The sequence below is a fragment of the Cololabis saira genome, chromosome 21 (genome assembly GCF_033807715.1).
Source record: "Cololabis saira isolate AMF1-May2022 chromosome 21, fColSai1.1, whole genome shotgun sequence".
In the NCBI taxonomy this organism is placed as follows: Eukaryota; Metazoa; Chordata; class Actinopteri; order Beloniformes; family Belonidae; genus Cololabis; species Cololabis saira.
In genome coordinates, this window is record NC_084607.1 from 7,034,415 (window position 1) to 7,053,037 (window position 18,623).

Below are 18,623 nucleotides of genomic sequence, written 5' to 3' on the forward strand. Positions count from 1 at the left end.
CAATACCTGCAAATAATACATAAACATATGTCAAAATTAAAAATTGATTAAATAATATAATAATACATCCAGACATACCCTAAATAAATTCAAATAATGAATATAAACCTAATTTTAAATATATTTAAAAATATTTAACTTTTCTGTGTTCATTTAGAATAGAATAGAATAGAATAAAATAAACTTTATTGATCCCCCAGAGGAGAAATTCACTTGTGCAGCAGCAAACATACACACACTCAACAATTTTTACAAAATATACACGAAAGTATGAAAAGGTATAAAAAAAAGTATATCCTAAAAAAAAAACAATAAATAGCTAAATAATTAAAAAAGAGCAATATAAAAAATGAGCAATACAAAATACTCAAAATGTTCAAATGATACAAATACATGTATTGGTATTTTGGATGTTTCATTTTAAAACTTTCCTGACATTGAAATAAACTGAAGAAATAAAATAACATTTAAAAATATATAAATATATAATAAATAAATACCTGCAAATAATACATAAACATATGTATAATTAAAATTTGATTAAATAAGACAATTAATTGTACAGTTGTAATAATACATCCAGCCATACCCTAAAGAAATTCAAATAATGAATATAAACCTAATTTTGTGGCGCCTGTTGTGCAGGTCGTGCGGGACTGTGAGCTGTTATTCTGAGTATATTTTTTGAAATAAATAAATGTAGTAAATAAAATATGGGCCGCAAAGATATGCAAGCCCCACCTCTGCGGGATTTCGTCACAAACGTGGTCAGTGCGGCGTTGCATTCTGGGACATGTAGTTTTCTGTGTTCACAAGATACTCAAAATGTTCAAATGACACAAATACACGTATTGGTATTTTGTGTGGTTCATTTTAAAGCTTTCCTGACATTGAAATAAACTGTAGAAATAAAACAACATTTAAAAATTATACATAATTTAATATAATTACGGTTATTTTTAATATAACATAATAAATAAATACCTGCAAATAATACTTAAACGTATGTAATAATTAAATATGGATTAAATAATGTAATAATACATCCAGCCATACCCTAAAGAAATTCAAATAATGGATATAAACCTAATTTTAAATATATTAAAAAATATTAAACTCGTCTCGTCTCGCAGGTCTTTTTTTTATAAACCTTATTAGCAAATCTTGCTATACAAACACCAACAAGGTTTACAATAGTGTGGAACAGCACATACAATGATGGAGTAAATTATAAAAATATCTGGTATCAATAAGAAGTCATAACATAGATAATGAAGGTAACAGTCATCATCATAATAATAATAATAATAATAATAATAATAATAATAATAACAATAATAATAATAAAGATGAGTAAGTAAATAAATAAATAGAGAATGAAATAAATACATAAATAAATAAAACAGGGGAATAAAACAGGTATGAGGAATAGAATCAGATGCATAGAAAACAATAAGGAAAGGTCAAGACAGTTATAAATGAAAGGTTAGTCAGAGAATACAGGGAAAAACTTTTCATAGTTGATTAAAAATATATTGCTTTTTTTTTATCAAATAAAGCAACGATACGATACAGTTGACAGGGGTGTATGTTGTGTAGAATTTTGAAGTGGACTTCTTTTGCTTTGTTTGGGATGCAATATTTATGTGGTAGGAGCTGCAGGCTCTTCTCCAGTTTATGTCTTCAATGTGAGATCCCCAATAGAATTGACCTTCTTTTTTGAAAACACTGGCGTATATGCTTGTTATTACACTTTTTATCTGTTAGTTCTCTTCTCTATTTTATTGGCGGATTGCAATCAACTTTAAGGTGCATACCGCCACCTACTGTACAAGAGTGTGTACAATCATTTCATTTAGACTTTTTTTAAATTCTTTTTTTATCAGCCTAGTGTCTTTTAAGAAATTAATTAGTGCCTTTCTGCTGATTTTAACCCCCTCTCCCTCTGTTACCAGTATCCCCCTCAAATTCCTCATGTCCTGCCTCTCTGACTTTTTCCTTTTCTCTTTCTATTTCTGTTACATTAGTTACATTACATTAGATGTTCACTGTTTTCTTTTACTCCACAGTTCTCACACTTATCACTGTCCCTTCTTCCCATAACATACAAAGTGCCATTTAATCCTGTGTGATCCAGTCTGAGTCTTGTTATGACTATTTCCTCCCTTCTGTTCCTTTCTGTATAATTCTTTGTTATGATAGACTTTTGTATTTTGTGATATCCCTGTCCTTTCTGATCTTCCTCCCACCTTTTCTGCCATATTTCCATTCCTTTCTTCTTATTACTGCTTTACCTTCTCCTTTCCCTTGTGGAAGTGGTACAGTTATTTCCTTTTGCAATGCCATTTTTGCTGATTTATCAGCACCCTCATTCCTGTTACTCCCTCATGTGCTGGTACTCAACAGAACTGTCTATGCCACATCTGTGTATTCTTAATAAACTATGGTAAATATCTATGAGTAAGTCTTCTCTGCAAGTTGTTGTTGATTGTATACTTTCCAATACAGCTATTGAATCTGTGCATACCACCACCTTATCAGGTTATCTACAGAAGATTTTTTTTTCATTATGCACTTTGAGAAAAAAGTCGAAATGTTGAGAAAAAAGTTGAAATGACGAGAATAATTTTGAAATACAATTTCGATAAATAAAGTGGAAATTTCGTGGATAAAGTCAAGATTTCGCCCTTTTTCTCAACATTTCAACTTTATTCAAGAAAATTCGACTTTTGCCTCAAAATTGTACTTCAACATTTCGACTTTTTTCTCGAAGTGCACCATGAAAAAAAAAATCTTTCTCCTCTAAAATATTATTTTTCTCCCGCCTGGCCCTGATACTCTTCTGTAGTTAAATAAAGGTTAAATACATTTAAAAAAAAAGGTTAGTTAGAGGATGCAGAGAAAAACTTTTCATAGTTGATTAAAAATATATTGCTTTTTTTGGTTGTTTATCAAATAAAGAGATTTAATGAGCTGAGCTAACTCTAACTTGCAATTTATAGTATGTTTTTTGTTTTGTTTTTGTCTTTGTTTTTTTGTCTTTGCTTCTTGTCTAGATACCTCTGTTACTTGTCCAATATATCCATTCTTTTTCAATGTTTGAATCCAAATGTTGTTTTGTATAAAACCTCCTGAGTCGAGGTTCATAAAAGGGTAGGCATAATAAGCCTTGGCTTCAGCCTATACCTTTTCAGTGCCATTTAAAATACTGGACTATTTTTATGTTGTCAATTTATGTTGTATATCGTTTTTTTTTTAATTTATTTATTCATTAACATACAGTGCAAGCAACGACAAAAGACGACATCAGTGTGTGTGTGTGTGTGTGTGTGTGTGTGTGTGTGTGTGTGTGTGTGTGTGTGTGTGTGTGTGTGTGTGTGTGTGTGTGTGTGTGTGTGTGTGTGTGTGTGTGTGTGTGTGTGTGTGTGTGTGTGTAAATAAGGTAATGAAAGTAGATACATAAATGGACAATATTAATTCGAGAGTAAATAAGTTAAACAAATAAATAATTATCATATAGAGTGGTGTAGCACGATATAATAAATATAGCATGGGTGCAGATCCCAGGGGGGACGGGGGGGACATGTCCCCCCCAATTTATGAAAAACATGAATTGTCCCCCCAATAAAAATACCCTAAATTATTCAAAATTGAACAAATGTATTTTCAGACTTTCAGACAGAAATAATACATCCACGGTGCGTTTTGAGGTGTACAGATTGAAAGTATTGCTACGCAGTACATTTTTTTTTTTTTAGTCAGAATTAATATTTTTAAAATTTTTGAAGGGCTCGAGTCGAGCTGTTTAGGACAAATAAACAAGAAATAAACATAAACAAGAAAGGTAAGCACAATAAATGCTTCCCTGTGCAGTATTTTTTGGCGAGCCTTTACCAATTTATGGTATGGTATGATTTGCATATTGGCAAAAAATTTAAAATTAAAAAATTAAAAAACGTTGGTGTCCCCCCCAATCCTGACATCGGATCTGCCCCCCTGAAATATAGCATAAATATAGCATAATAATATAGTAATATCCTAATATAACATAATTTTTATAAAATATTATAACATATAACCAAATGATATCACCATACTATTATATATAACAATATAATAATACTATAGTTTAACATCCACAACCATGAGATAACTTAATATAATAATACACTATGAAACAATACATCATGATAATGCCAGGAATGATTATTAGAGTTAGAATTGGTAGTTTATGTATTGCAATGAGGGGTGAGGTCAGACCGGGGCGTCAGGGAAGCGATTTATGTTGTATATCAAATGAGAGAATTTAATTCTAGTAGAAAAGGTTTGGTTGACAAACATGTGACGTCACCACCACGTGGTCTCAGATTTCCCAGCATGCTCCGCTCCGCTCCTCGGGGGCGTGGCCAGCCACGTGGCCCCGCCCCCTCGCCCCGCCCCGGCTAACAGGCTAGGCTAACAGGCTAGCGCTGCTCAGACCGGCTCCGTCACCTCCCGGTGCTGTTGGACCGCCCGAACCCGACCCGAACCGAACCCGAACCCGAACCCCGACCCCGACCCGGACCCCGACCAGAACCAGAACCCGCCCCGGACCCGCCCCGCGGCCCCGCTGAGAAGATGATCAAGCTGTTCTCGCTGAAGCAGCAGAAGAAGGACGAGGAGTCTGCCGGGGCGAACCGAGCCGGAACCGGGGGCAAGAAGGCCAGCGCGGCCCAGCTCCGGATACAGAAAGGTACTGGACCGAACCGAGCCCGGGGACCGGGACCCGGACTGGACCGGGGCGGAACCGAACCAGCTGCTGTTAGCCGCTAGCTGCTAACGGCTAACAGCAGCTACAAAACAGAACCAGAACCGAGCCAGGACTGGACCGGGACCGGGTCGGTTCCGTTAGGGAGACAGAACCTGGTCCAGAACACGAGGTTCTGAGGAGAACAGGGTTCTGGGGGAGGTACCGGTACCAGAACCAGAACCTTCTGAACCAGAACCTTCTGAACCAGAACCTTCTAGACCAGAACCAGAACCTTCTAGACCAGAACCAGAACCTTCTGGACCAGAACCAGAACCTTCTAGACCAGAACCAGAACCTTCTGGACCAGAACCAGAACCTTCTAGACCAGAACCAGAACCTTCTAGACCAGAACCAGAACCTTCTAGACCAGAACCAGAACCTTCTGGACCAGAACCAGAACCTTCTGGACCAGAACCAGAACCTTCTGGACCAGAACCAGAACCTTCTAGACCAGAACCAGAATCTTCTGGACCAGAACCAGAACCTTCTGGACCAGAACCAGAACCTTCTGGACCAGAACCAGAACCTTCTGGACCAGAACCAGAACCTTCTAGACCAGAACCAGAACCTTTCAGACCAGAACCTTCTAGACCAGAACCTTCTAGACCAGAACCTTCTAGACCAGAACCTTCTAGACCAGAACCAGAACCTTCTGGACCAGAACCAGAACCTTCCAGACCAGAACCAGAACCTTCTGGACCAGAACCTTCTAGACCAGAACCAGAACCTTCTAGACCAGAACCAGAACCGTCTAGACCCGGTTCTGGTTCTGGTCTAGACGGTTCTGGTTCTGTTAATTTTTTCCCCAAATTCTGTTGTTTTTGTTTAAAATGTTTTTTTTTAACCTTTTACTCTAATTTTTCCACCAAATAAAATGTGTTTTTAATGTTAATGAATTAAAATAATTACTACTTTAATAGAAATTAACATATTTATTTAGGAAACATATTATTATAAACTTTCCCTCAATGGTTGAACTGGAGGCAAAACAAATAACTTTACATATAAAACAAAATAAAGTGCTCAATTAACTTTTTCTTCCAGTTAAAAAATATCAGTGCGTCCGAAATCCCGTACTAAAAAGTATACTTAAGTTCGGCACACTTTTGAGTAAATATCAGTAGTCTGCATTAATTCGGACGTACTATTCAGAGCGCACACGTCACTTTTTGCCGTTGGGAGGGGGGGTTGTTACCATGGTAACCTGTCACAGCAGCAGTAGCAGCTGTTACCATGGTAACAGCAGCAGTTTCTATACAGCCGCTATTTCCTGTTTATTCTGGCCCAAAAAAGGTTACATTATATAATATTATTATATACGAATGTATTAATATTAATCTTATGTAATAATATTATTATGCTTAATATTATACTTATGACATATACGTATCACTTAGCAACTAAACGCCGCTGCATTGTGGGAAGTTTCTGCTCGGCTAGTGTCCACCAATCCACACTAATACATTTCTCCAGAATGAGTGTGGATAGCGATAGTGAGTACGTTCTAATGTTTCGGACGCACTAAAAAATCTTGCATACTCATTTTGCTTCTCATTAGGGTGGAAGTATGCGATTTCGGACGCAGCCTTAAACTTCAGAATTACTCTATATATCGTTACAAAGTCCATATTAATACATTCTTTTCCGTAAAACTGCTTTAACGTGCAATAAAAAAAGTTGCCTTTACAAAAACAAACGACTTTTAATACAGAACATCTTTTAAAACATCTTTTCAACTTTTAGGAAAAGCTGCTCTAATGTTGCTTTTCCACCGGCACCTATTAGCATCTACTAGCACCCACGAGCATCTACACTAGCATCCACTAGCACCCACACTAGCACCCACACTAGCACCCACACTAGCACCCACTAGCACCCACACTAGCACCCACTAGAATTAGTTTTTTAGCATTTTATGCAAATGTAACCCCAAGACAGTATATAAAGTAATGAAATATAGACAATTTATGCAATTATAACTGAAAACTTTAATGTTTTTATACTTTTAAACATATTTAATGGCAAAAACATGGCACCAGTTATTTTAGTGTCCAACAAAACATTCCTTTTTTGGGGCATAAACCAAGAATATACCAAAAGTTGTAAATTAATGATGAAAAAAAATCGATCTTTAGACATACAAATCAATTTTTAGGAATTAATATGAGAAATCGATTTAGAATTGGAAAATTACGACGGAGTATTAGGGCCAAACTAAGACAAAAAAAAATTTGGAAATTACGAGAATAAAGTCATAATATTACGAGAATAAAGTCGTAATAGAATAAAGTCGTAATATTACGAGTATAAAGTCGCAATGTTACGAGAATAAAGTCGCAATGTTACGAGAATAAAGTCGTAATATTACGAGAATAATGTGGTAATTTATGAGAACTCTTAACAGGAACAGCTTCTTCTCCCTGTGTTAAAATGAGGAATATCGAGCATCTTGTGAAGTTATATTTCGGTATCGGTTTCACAAATAAGGAAATACTTAATCTTTTGGCACATCAGAATCGAATTATTATCAGTATAAGGACTTTAAAACGATTGTGCAAACGACTGCGTCTATTTTGAAGAAGGAACCACACAGACTTGGAAGAAATTGTGTCTTTTGTGGAAGAGGAAAATCTTTATGATCTTCCTCATTGTTTCCTGAGAAACAACAAAACATCTTTAAATGGCAGCTCTTCTGTTAGTTCTCATAAATTACGACTTTATTCTCGTAATATTGCGACTTTATTCTCGTAATATTGCGACTTTATTCTCGTAATATTTGTCTTAGTTTGTCCCTAATACTTGGCTTGTTTGCTTCAGGTGTGGGTTTGGGCTGGTGCTGGGCGGGTCGGCGGGCGTCACTCACGCCGGTCTGTGTTTGTGTTGCAGACATCAACGAGCTGAACCTGCCCAAGACGTGTGAGATCAACTTCCCCGATGACGACGACCTGCTCAACTTCAGACTCATCATCTCCCCGGACGAGGTGCGTATCCAGTAGGGCTGTACCGATACACTAATCGCACTATCGGTACGATACACGATATTGAGGTCACGATAACGATACGATATTATAGCCGTTTTTTTTTTAACAACCTTGAATGAGGAACATTTAACTGGAAAACTTTAATGTTTTTATACTTTTAAACCTATTTAATGGCAAAAACATGGCACCAGTTATTTTAGTGTCCAACAAAACGGTCTTTTATTTGAAAGACACAAAATACAAAACAATGCTGTGCATTTGCCCTATTGTTACAGTTTGTAATGCTTTATAACTGTTTAAGTTTTAAAGAGCAAGCCAGGCCAACCATTTTCCACAAACTGAATTAAAAGTAAATGTCAGGTTTGCATTATGATCTTCAGTTTCATACAAGTACGAATATTTTGTCACAAACTGAATAGTTTCTCTCATGTATGACTTGACTTTTTTCTTTTCCAGAAATTTAACAACTAAAATTGAATAAATAAATAAACTATTAAAAGTCCCAAACTCCAAATGCAACATGACTGTTATGGATCTTGTGCCAGAGCTAAGAGCTTCACCTGCTCCAGCCTGAGGCCGTAAGGGGAACCCCGTTATCGTTTCATCCCTCCCACCTTTGGGACGACACAATCTTTACACCATAAAAAAGATTGATTCATGCTCACCTTATAAGTAAAAGTCAGGAGCTCAAAACCCTGTAAGAGTACCGTGATCCTGACCACAAAACAGTACTAGTTTCTTCTGAGCGTAGTAAGATTTTGGTCCGCGGGTCGAGGCGCGGTCGTCACATGATCCTGCTGCACCAATAGGATGTTACTAATAAACACAATATATTAATAATAATAACCCAATATCGCGCTACAGTTTATCACCTCCACGACACGTTTCGTGACGTTTTTGTATCGCTAAATTTCGTGGCACGATATATTGTTGCACCCCTAGTATCCGGGTCGACCCGGACCCAACGGCGCCGTGAGACGGGCCAGGATACCCGGTCACAGGACCGACAGCAGCGTCCGTGCTGCCTTCAGGGAACCTCAGACACCCGCGGCCGGGGACGGAAGGCCTGGCCCAGGGAAGACGTGGTGGTCCAGTCAGAACCGGGCCACAAGTACATTTACAAACAACCAGAACCATCATGAATAAGAGCCGTGTTGGATCAGTACTCGGTTCTGGCTGATTGTGGTCCAATTCCTGGTAGGGCTGCAACGATTCGTCGAAGTTGTCGACAAAAATCGATAATCAAAATTGTCGACAATGAATTCCATTGTCGACAATTGTCACCAGACGTGTTTTTCCAACGGAGTGAGGCGTCTCACTTCAATACAATCTCCGCCGAGAGTCGCGCATGCACGATAGCGTCTCTGCCGAGCAGTAGTGGGTAAACAAAAATGACAGCGTTCTGTAGAGCAGCTGCGCGTAACAAAACTTAAAAAGTTTGGGAGCATTTTAGCCTGGATACGGCGAATAAAAAGATGACTAGCAAGGTTTGCAAAGCCGACCTTGCTTTTCACGGGAGCACGTCGGTAACGCACGAGCATTTGAAGAGAAAGCACGTCGGACAGTTGAACGAAACGGACTCGCCTTGGTAAGATATTAAGCGTATCTTGGCTTTAAAAGAGAGCTTGAACGTTATGCCCGACTGTGCCTGACAAAAGTATTTTAAATTAAATGCATGCAGTCCGAAGAAGAGCCACCATGGACCCAGACGTGTAGCGACTGCCCTCACTGAGTCAATACTGCAGATCTGTGATATGAGGCTCTCCATGGTTGATGCTGACGGGTTTCAATAAATGATGCACCAGTTCAACCAAGAGAACCTCCTGCCATCCAGAACCCATTTCATCCACTTGATGGAGAAAAAATACGAGACGTTTCATTTTATTTTATCATTTATTTTTTATATACAGCGTATATAGACTGGGCAGCCTGTCCTTAAAAAATGAAAAATAATGGACAGAGGTTTATTTATTTATGGATTTATGTCTATACTGACTGATCACTATACCTGTCCTTGGTTTTGGATAGTTACTTTTTGTATGAACAGTGGCAATGTTGAATAAAATATTTATTTTTCATTGAAGTAGCCATTTCTTTATTTGCATTTGCCACATAATTAAAGCAACGTCATACTTAATTTAAGAAAAAATGACTAATTATCCGATTAGTCGACTAATTGTTTCAGTAGTCTGTGACTAGTCGACTATTAAAATAGTCGTTAGTTGCAGCCCTACTTCCTGGTTGTTGTTGTTGTTTAAGGTGTTTAATGACCACAATTATATTTATATTTATACGGCCAGGTGTTTCCGGTCCGACGGCCAGGTGTTGCCGGTCCGGCGGCCAGGTTTTGCTGGTCCGACGGGCAGGTGTTGCTGCTCTGAGGCCAGGTGTTGCCGGTCCGGCGGCCAGGTTTTGCTGGTCCGACGGGCAGGTGTTGCTGCTCTGAGGCCAGGTGTTGCCGGTCCGGCGGCCAGGTGTTGCCGGTCCGGCGGCCAGGTGTTGCCGGTCCGGCGGCCAGGTGTTGCCGGTCCGGCGGCCAGGTGTTGCCGGTCCGGCGGCCAGGTGTTGCCGGTAGGGCTGAGCGATTTTTGAAAATAATCTAATTTAGATTTTTTTCCTCAATATTGCGATTGAATATGCGATTATTTTTTCAAGGTCCTGTTCTCATGTATTTTTCAAATACACAAGCAATAAATCAGTCTGTTTTATAATAAACAATGTCAGATTTATTTAAAGCACAGATTACAACAATAAAGAAAACAAATCTGTGGCTTTACCTCTTTAACACGTCTACACACACAAGTGTTATTGGTTGTTCTTTCTGAACCCAATCGCAAGACACCAAACCGGGTTAAACTTTAGCCAAAACGAGGCGTAGTTTAATAGAAAAACACAGAAAAACTCACACAGGGAACAAAAAAACCTTCCTCACAGGGAACTCAGAACTTCTTCACAAATAAATCAAAAATCACAGGGAGAAAAAAACCACCAGTAAACTAACTAACAAAGCACAGAGTTAACAAAACGAACCAGCAATGAACAACTCGCAGGCCCGCTGTTTATCCTCTCCTCCTGATGAGCTGATGAGCTGCAGGTTTGGCTCAAGGCTGATTTATGGTTCCACGTTAAATCGACGCAGACCTACGCCGTAGGGTACGCAGCGACACGCGTACTACGGCGTAGCTCTGCGTCGATTTAACGCGGAACCATAAATCAGCCTTCACAGTGCGACTCCACTGTCCGCCGGCGTGCACCCGGCTCGTGCTCATCGCCGCGCGCAGCTCCTCGCCGCGCCGTCTCCGCGCTCATATATTTAATACATTTATAAAGCCCCACCTGGCCGAGCCCTACGCTGAGGCCATGGTAGATTTAGGTTACGCGGCACTGTTGACTTTTTTCCCCTGCCGGCTCTGCTCTTCCCGCTCTGCTCACTCACACATCACGTGATCAGATCACGTGACTGGTCAAATCGCAGCCTTTGCAGTTAGAAAATCTCGTTTTATCACATCGCGATATTATCGCAAATGCAATTAATCGTTCAGCCCTAGTTGCCGGTCCGACGGCCAGGTGTTGCTGCTCTGAGGCCAGGTGTTGCCGGTCCGGAGGCCAGATGTTTCCCGTCCGACGGCCAGGTGTTGCCGGTCCGGCGGCCAGGTGTTGCCGGTCCGGCGGCCAGGTGTTGCCGGTCCGGCGGCCATGTGTTGCCGGTCCGGCGACCATACTGCTGCTCTGAGGCCAGGTGTTGCCGGTCCGGCGGCCAGGTGTTGCCGGTCCGGCGGCCAGGTGTGGGTGGAGGATAACACCTGTCTTGTGTTTTTCCGCAGGGTTTCTACAAAGGAGGAAAGTTCGTCTTCAGCTTTAAGGTGAGAACCCCGTCTGGGTGGCCAGTGGGCGGAGCCAACAGGTGTGGAGGTCAGTCACGGGTCGTGTGTGTGTGTTGCAGGTAGGACAGGGATACCCCCACGACCCCCCCAAAGTAAAGTGTGAGACCATGGTGTATCACCCCAACATCGACCTGGAGGGAAACGTCTGCCTAAACATCCTGAGGTGAGTGGTGGACTGGGTGGAGAGTGGGTGAAAGTTTACTCCTGCGTGAAGCTGGCCCCCCACCCCACGCAAAAATCAGTGAAAATATTCTCAATCGTTTGTTCTGCGTTAGTGCTGGTTTACACCGTGTTCTAACTGCATGCGAGCGAGCGTCAGCGACAAAAACAATTTCATTGCTTTATTTTCTATTGGACTGTCCTAACTGGCTGCGAGCGACGCAGCGCGACACAGCGTGATGCGGCGCGCCGTTTTGAGCTGAACTTTTGTCGGTCGCCCGGTTTCTATTTTCTTCCTGTCTCTCGCATTGAAAGCGCTGTAGGAAACAGTCATTTCAATACAAGAACCTCAATAAAGTGGCAGCTGGCTGGAGGGAGATCGCCAGGGAGCTCTAATAAGATAAGAAGATATAATAATAAGATTATATATAATAATAATATAATATTAATAAGATAATATTTCTTTCTGCCCCTTTATTGAGGTTTTTGTAGTGAAATGAGGAGTTATCATAGAGATAACTTCTCATTTCAACTAACTGGATCAGCCGTTCCTCATCCGTGACCGTTTCCTACAGCGTTTTCAACCGGCTTTCAACAAGGGCGGCAGGAAGAAAATTTAAATATCACAATATCAAGCTTGTTTTCTGTTTAGAAAGTACAAACGTTGGAAGATTACAAGTACTCACCCATCTTTTACTTGTCTCTTTACTCTTTTAGGAGTTATTTTAGGAGTTTCTTTCAGGAGCGCACAGGCGGATAGTGCGGTGAATAAAGGCTGATTTATGGTTTCGCGTAAAATCGACGCTGTAGGGTACGCGTTGGTGTAACGCGGAACCATAAATCAGTTTAAGATTAAGATTCCCAGAATATTCTAATTTTTTTAGATAGGATATTTGAGTTTTCTTAAGCTGTAAGCCATGATCAGCAATATTAAAATAATAAAAGGCTTGCAATATTTCAGTTGATTTGTAATGAATCCAGAATGTATGACATTTTTATTTTTGTTTTTGTAATTGCATTACAGAAAATCACAATATTCTAATTTTCTGAGACAGTCCTGTATCTTGAAAACTAAAGCAGCACAAACGAAATGTCTTTCTGCACAAACCAGCACTAACGCAGCACAAACAAACTAGACCATTTTGGTTAATTTTGGACGAAGTCGGGGGGCTGCGTGAACTTAGAATGATCTTTTGAAATATAATGTGATATCTTAAAAACTAAAGCAGCACAAACAAAATTTATTTCTGCACAAACCAGCAGTAACGATTGAGAATATTTTCACTGAGTTTTGCGCGGGGTGGGGGGGGCAGCTTCACGCAGGTGAAGTTTACCGTTAAAGAAAGAGAAAGAAAGAGACTTGATCGCCCAACCGCTGCTCCCTGGAGAGAGAGTTTGACTGACAGGTCAGCCGTCCAATGACGTCACCCGCAATTAGTCGCACTAATTATCCGCGCCACGGAGGATCAGCAGCTTCTGAAATAAGGTTTAATTAACAGTCTTCTATTAGGGTCTGTAAAAGTGTGATTAATAGTCCGGTGTTTTAAAATAATTATGATATCATATTATAGTCTAATTTATCCATACTTGACGTATTGCAACATTGTTTGGGGCGCTTCTTATTCTTCGTACCTTAACCAATTATTTTTAATTCAGAAAAGATTCTTGAGAATGATCTCATATTCTTCTCATCAAGCACCTTCTGCACCCTTATTTAGCAAATTTAAATTATTATCAATTTTCTCTATTAACAAGTTTCAAACATGCCTGTTTATGTTTAAGTTAATTCATTTCAAACAAGACATTCCAGGCACTTTTCATAATTTTTTTCTGTTATCATCAGATATTCATTCTTATTCAGTTAGAGATGGGAAGAACTTTCATTTACCTCTTTGTCGTACCTGCAGTCACCAATCCTTTATCAAATTCCATGGCCCTCAACTCTGGAAGTGTTTACATAGATCTCTTAAGTTAGCGTCATCCTTAAAAATGTTTAGGACCAGCTTGGTGGGGTATCTTTTATTTAGACAAAATTAACAGGCTATTCTTACTGAAATGAAATTTCCATTTCATGGATATTTTTGTTTGTGTACTTATTGTATTTTTCTTTGTTTCTTTTACCTTTTCTTTTCCTTTCTATTCTTTTGCTATTGACTGATTTGTTTTGGTGATTTTGTATTGAGGGGAGGATTTTTTATAAGCCCTTCGGGCTTCTTTTCCTCTCCTGCACAAATTATTTGTCCTTGTATGATTAAAAAAAAAAAATGATTGTGTTATCACTGTGCAAATAAATAAAATGAAAAACCTTTTAAAGACTAACCACTTTGGTTCTGACGGACTTGCCGCTACGCTGGATTAAAATCCAACGGTCTGAGAGAACCGAGCCTTTCGGGTCAGTCCGGTCGGGTTGGTCGGGTGAAATTAACGACGTATTTCTGTAAATTAAGAAAATAAAGTCATTGGTACAAACCTGCGTTAGGTCAGAGAGGACTGGAAGCCAGTTCTGGTTCTGGCTCTGATATGTGTTTGTGGTCCTCAGAGAGGACTGGAAACCGGTTCTGACGATAAACTCCATCATCTACGGCCTTCAGTATCTGTTTCTGGTGAGTGTGTGTGAGTGTATGTGTGAGTTAGTGAGTATGTGAGTGTATATGGGTGTGTGTGTGTCTCTGGTCCCCCCTGACCTCTGACCTCCCCCCCCAGGAGCCGAACCCCGAGGATCCCCTCAACAAGGAGGCGGCTGAAGTCCTGCAGACCAACCGGCGGCTGTTTGAGCAGAACGTCCACCGCTCGCTGCGGGGGGGCTACGTGGGGGCCACCTACTTCGAGAGATGTCTTAAATAACTCGCCGTGCCCCCCCCGACACCCCCCCTCGCCCCGCTCCCCCCCAACCCCCCCGTCAAACCCCCCCACCCCGCGGGAGCAGCCAGAGAGCAGCACGCCAAAGACGCTCTCATGCTTCTGCACCAAGAAGAAGAAGAAGAAGCCCCGCCCCCTGCCCCGCCCCCCCTCTGCGTCTCCTCCCATGATCCTCGGCTTCATGTCCAAGACGCTGAGCTCAACCGCTCAGCCACTGGGGGGCGCCGACGCACGGCTCGCCTCAGTCTGCAGGGGGAAGATGGCCGACGAGGCCTCCTCTCATTGGCTCCACCCATCAGAAGGACACGCCCCCTCCCTCTCATTGGCTCCACTCGTCAGGACACGCCTCCTCTCATTGGCTCCACGCATCAGAAGGACACGCCCCCCCCTCCCCTCTCCCTCCGTTCATTCGCCAGCAGCAAACTCCAACCTGTTACCCCGGGTTACGCCTCACGGGGGGCGGGGTTTAGACATGGTTGCCTAGCAACCGAGGGGGGAGGAGTTTGTACATCGGAGAGAGCAGATGAGCCTTAAAAAAATGTTCCTGAATAAATTTCGCAGCTTTTAACTTGAAGCGTACGGCGGTGGGCGGGGCTCAGTCTGGATGGGCGGGGCTTCGCTGACGGGGAGGAGGAGCCAGACGAAGCAGCGTTTGTGTTATGAAATGTCTGGATGTTGCTTATCGTGCTCCAGTCGGGGCTGGGGGGAGGGGCTTGAGTGGAGTGGGTGGGGCTTAAGAGGGGGGGGGGGGTAAACATGCCTTAAGTTTCTTTAAGTAAGACATGAGCAATTTTGAATCTGCAAGGACTCTGAGATTGCTGGGGAGGGAGGGGCTTAATGCTGTGGGCGGGGCTTAAAGTGGCGTCCTGACAGGAAACGGGACGCGGCGGCGAGGGAAACACGCCACATCAGTTTGGAGTTTGCTGCTACACACATCTCACCCAGGGCGAGGGGGGCGGGGCTGGGGGCGGGGTTTATGGGGATGTGGGTGGGGCAATATTTGATTTTCTTTTGGGGGGTGGGGTGGGTTGGATGGGTTAATGGGGGGGGGGGGGACATGTTAGGATTTGTGTATATTGAAACCCCGGCTGTTCACATTGACTGCAATATGATTTATGTTAAATAAAATAAGAACTTGAATGATTACGACTGTGTAGCTGACGTTTACGAGCCTCACGACGACGCTGGCCTACGATGAACGGATGAATGAAGAGGTGGACACCAAACAAGGCTGATCCGAGCGGACAGAACGGACCCGGTTGGATGAAGGAGTGAATGTAGAGGGAGAGTAGCTCTGGATGAAGGAGTGAAGGTAGAGGGAGTGTAGCTCTGGATGAAGGAGTGAAGGTAGAGGGAGTGTAGCTCTGGATGAAGGAGTGAAGGTAGAGGGAAAGTAGCTCTGGATGAAAGAGTGAAGGTAGAGGGAGAGTAGCTCTGGATGAAGGAGTGAAGGTAGAGGGAGTGTAGCTCTGGATGAAGGAGTGAAGGTAGAGGGAGTGTAGCTCTGGATGAAGGAGTGAAGGTAGAGGGAGAGTAGCTCTGGATGAAGGAGTGAAGGTAGAGGGAGTGTAGCTCTGGATGAAGGAGTGAAGGTAGAGTAGCTCTGGATGAAGGAGTGAAGGTAGAGGGAGAGTAGCTATGGATGAAGGAGTGAAGGTAAAGTAGCTCTGGATGAAGGAGTGAAGGTAGAGGGAGTGTAGCTCTGGATGAAGGAATGAAGGTAAAGTAGCTCTGGATGAAGGAGTGAAGGTAGAGGGAGAGTAGCTCTGGATGAAGGAGTGAAGGTAGAGGGAGAATAGCTCTGGATGAAGGAGTGAAGGTAGAGGGAGAGTAGCTCTGGATGAAGGAGTGAAGGTAGAGGGAGAGTAGCTTTGGATGAAGGAGTGAAGGTAGAGGGAGAGCAGCTCTGGATGAAGGAGTGAAGGTAGAGGGAGAATAGCTCTGGATGAAGGAGTGAAGGTAGAGGGAGAGTAGCTCTGGATGAAGGAGTGAAGGTAGAGGGAGAGTAGCTCTGGATGAATGAGTGAAGGTAGAGGGAGTGTAACTCTGGATGAATGAGTGAAGGTAGAGGGAGTGTAGCTCTGGATGAAGGAGTGAAGGTAGAGCAGCTCTGGATGAAGGAGTGAAGGTAGAGAGAGTGTAGCTCTGGATGAAGGGGTGAAGGTAGAGGGAGAGTAGCTCTGGATGAAGGAGTGAAGGTAGAGGGAGAGTAGCTCTGGATGAAGGAGTGAAGGTAGAGGGAGAATAGCTCTGGATGAAGGAATGAAGGTAGAGGGAGAGTAGCTCTGGATGAAGGAGTGAAGTGGATGAAGGAGTGAAGGTAAAGTAGCTCTGGATGAAGGAGTGAAGGTAGAGGGAGAGTAGCTCTGGATGAAGGAGTGAAGGAGAGTAGCTTTGGATGAAGGAGTGAAGGTAGAGGGAGAGTAGCTCTGGATGAAGGAGTGAATGTAGAGGGAGAATAGCTCTGGATGAAGGAGTGAATGTAGAGGGAGAGTAGCTCTGGATGAAGGAGTGAAGGTAAAGAGAGAGTAGCTCTGGATGAAGGAGTGAAGGTAGAGGGAATGTAGCTCTGGATGAAGGAGTGAAGGTAGAGTAGCTCTGGATGAAGGAGTGAAGGTAGAGAGAGTGTAGCTCTGGATGAAGGAGTGAAGATAGAGGGAGAGTAGCTCTGGATGAAGGAGTGAAGGTAGAGGGAGTGTAGCTCTGGATGAAGGAGTGAAGGTAGAGCAGCTCTGGATGAAGGAGTGAAGGTAGAGAGAGTGTAGCTCTGGATGAAGGGGTGAAGGTAGAGGGAGAGTAGCTCTGGATGAAGGAGTGAAGGTAGAGGGAGAGTAGCTCTGGATGAAGGAGTGAAGGTAGAGGGAGAGTAGCTCTGGATGAAGGAGTGAAGGAGAGTAGCTTTGGATGAAGGAGTGAAGGTAGAGGGAGAGTAGCTTTAGATGAAGGAGTGATGGTAAAGAGAGAGTAGCTCTGGATGAAGGAGTGAATGTAGAGGGAGAGTAGCTCTGGATGAAGGAGTGAATGTAGAGGGAGAGTAGCTCTGGATGAAGGAGTGAAGGTAAAGAGAGAGTAGCTCTGGATGAAGGAGTGAAGGTAGAGGGAATGTAGCTCTGGATGAAGGAGTGAAGGTAGAGTAGCTCTGGATGAAGGAGTGAAGATAGAGGGAGAGTAGCTCTGGATGAAGGAGTGAAGGTAGAGCAGCTCTGGATGAAGGAGTGAAGGTAGAGAGAGTGTAGCTCTGGATGAAGGAGTGAAGTGGATGAAGGAGTGAAGGTAGAGTAGCTCTGGATGAAGGAGTGAAGATAGAGGGAGAGTAGCTCTGGATGAAGGAGTGAAGGTAGAGCAGCTCTGGATGAAGGAGTGAAGGTAGAGGGAGAGTAGCTCTGGATGAAGGAGTGAAGGTAGAGGGAGAGTAGCTCTGGATGAAGGAGTGAAGTGGATGAAGGAGTGAAGGTAGAGTAGTTCTGGATGAAGGAGTGAAGGTAGAGGGAGAGTATCTGGATGAAGGAGTGAAGGTAAAGTAGCTCTGGATGAAGGAGTGAAGGTAGAGGGAGAGTAGCTCTGGATGAAGGAGTGAATGTAGAGGGAGTGTAGCTCTGGATGAAGGAGTGAAGGTAGAGGGAGATTAGCTCTGGATGAAGGGGTGAAGGTAGAGGGAGAGTAGCTCTGGATGAAGGAATGAAGGTAGAGGGAGATTAGCTCTGGATGAAGGGGTGAAGGTAGAGGGAGAGTAGCTCTGGATGAAGGAATGAAGGTAGAGGGAGATTAGCTCTGGATGAAGGGGTGAAGGTAGAGGGAGAGTAGCTCTGGATGAAGGAGTGAAGGTAGAGGTAGAATAGCTCTGGATGAAGGCGTGAAGGTAATGAGTGCATATGATTATAATTTATCATTTTAATTGTATATTATATGATGAGAAACTGCTGAATCATTAAATAAACACTTAGACAGTAA

The 18,623-nt window shown here is 42.4% G+C and overlaps 1 protein-coding gene across 1 annotated transcript; it reads left to right on the forward strand.

The window, feature by feature from the left end:
* Nucleotides 1-4,415: 4,415 nt before the first annotated feature.
* On the forward strand, nucleotides 4,416-15,376 carry ube2m (ubiquitin conjugating enzyme E2 M). The gene is made up of 6 exons (XM_061712693.1): nucleotides 4,416-4,732; nucleotides 7,676-7,770; nucleotides 11,595-11,633; nucleotides 11,714-11,817; nucleotides 14,353-14,416; nucleotides 14,517-15,376. The coding sequence occupies exons 1-6, from the start codon at nucleotides 4,618-4,620 to the stop codon at nucleotides 14,655-14,657; spliced, it is 558 nt and encodes a 185-aa protein (XP_061568677.1). The 5' UTR covers nucleotides 4,416-4,617; the 3' UTR covers nucleotides 14,658-15,376.
* Nucleotides 15,377-18,623: the final 3,247 nt, after the last annotated feature.

Excerpts from the sequence above, each read along its gene's own strand:
- ube2m (XM_061712693.1), top strand. The coding sequence starts at position 4,618 with ATGATCAAGCTGTTCTCGCTGAAGCAGCAGAAGAAGGACGAGGAGTCT. Across the intron at positions 7,771-11,594 it reads TCATCATCTCCCCGGACGAG|GGTTTCTACAAAGGAGGAAA; the intron begins GTGCGTATCCAG and ends GTTTTTCCGCAG. Across the intron at positions 11,634-11,713 it reads AGTTCGTCTTCAGCTTTAAG|GTAGGACAGGGATACCCCCA; the intron begins GTGAGAACCCCG and ends TGTGTGTTGCAG.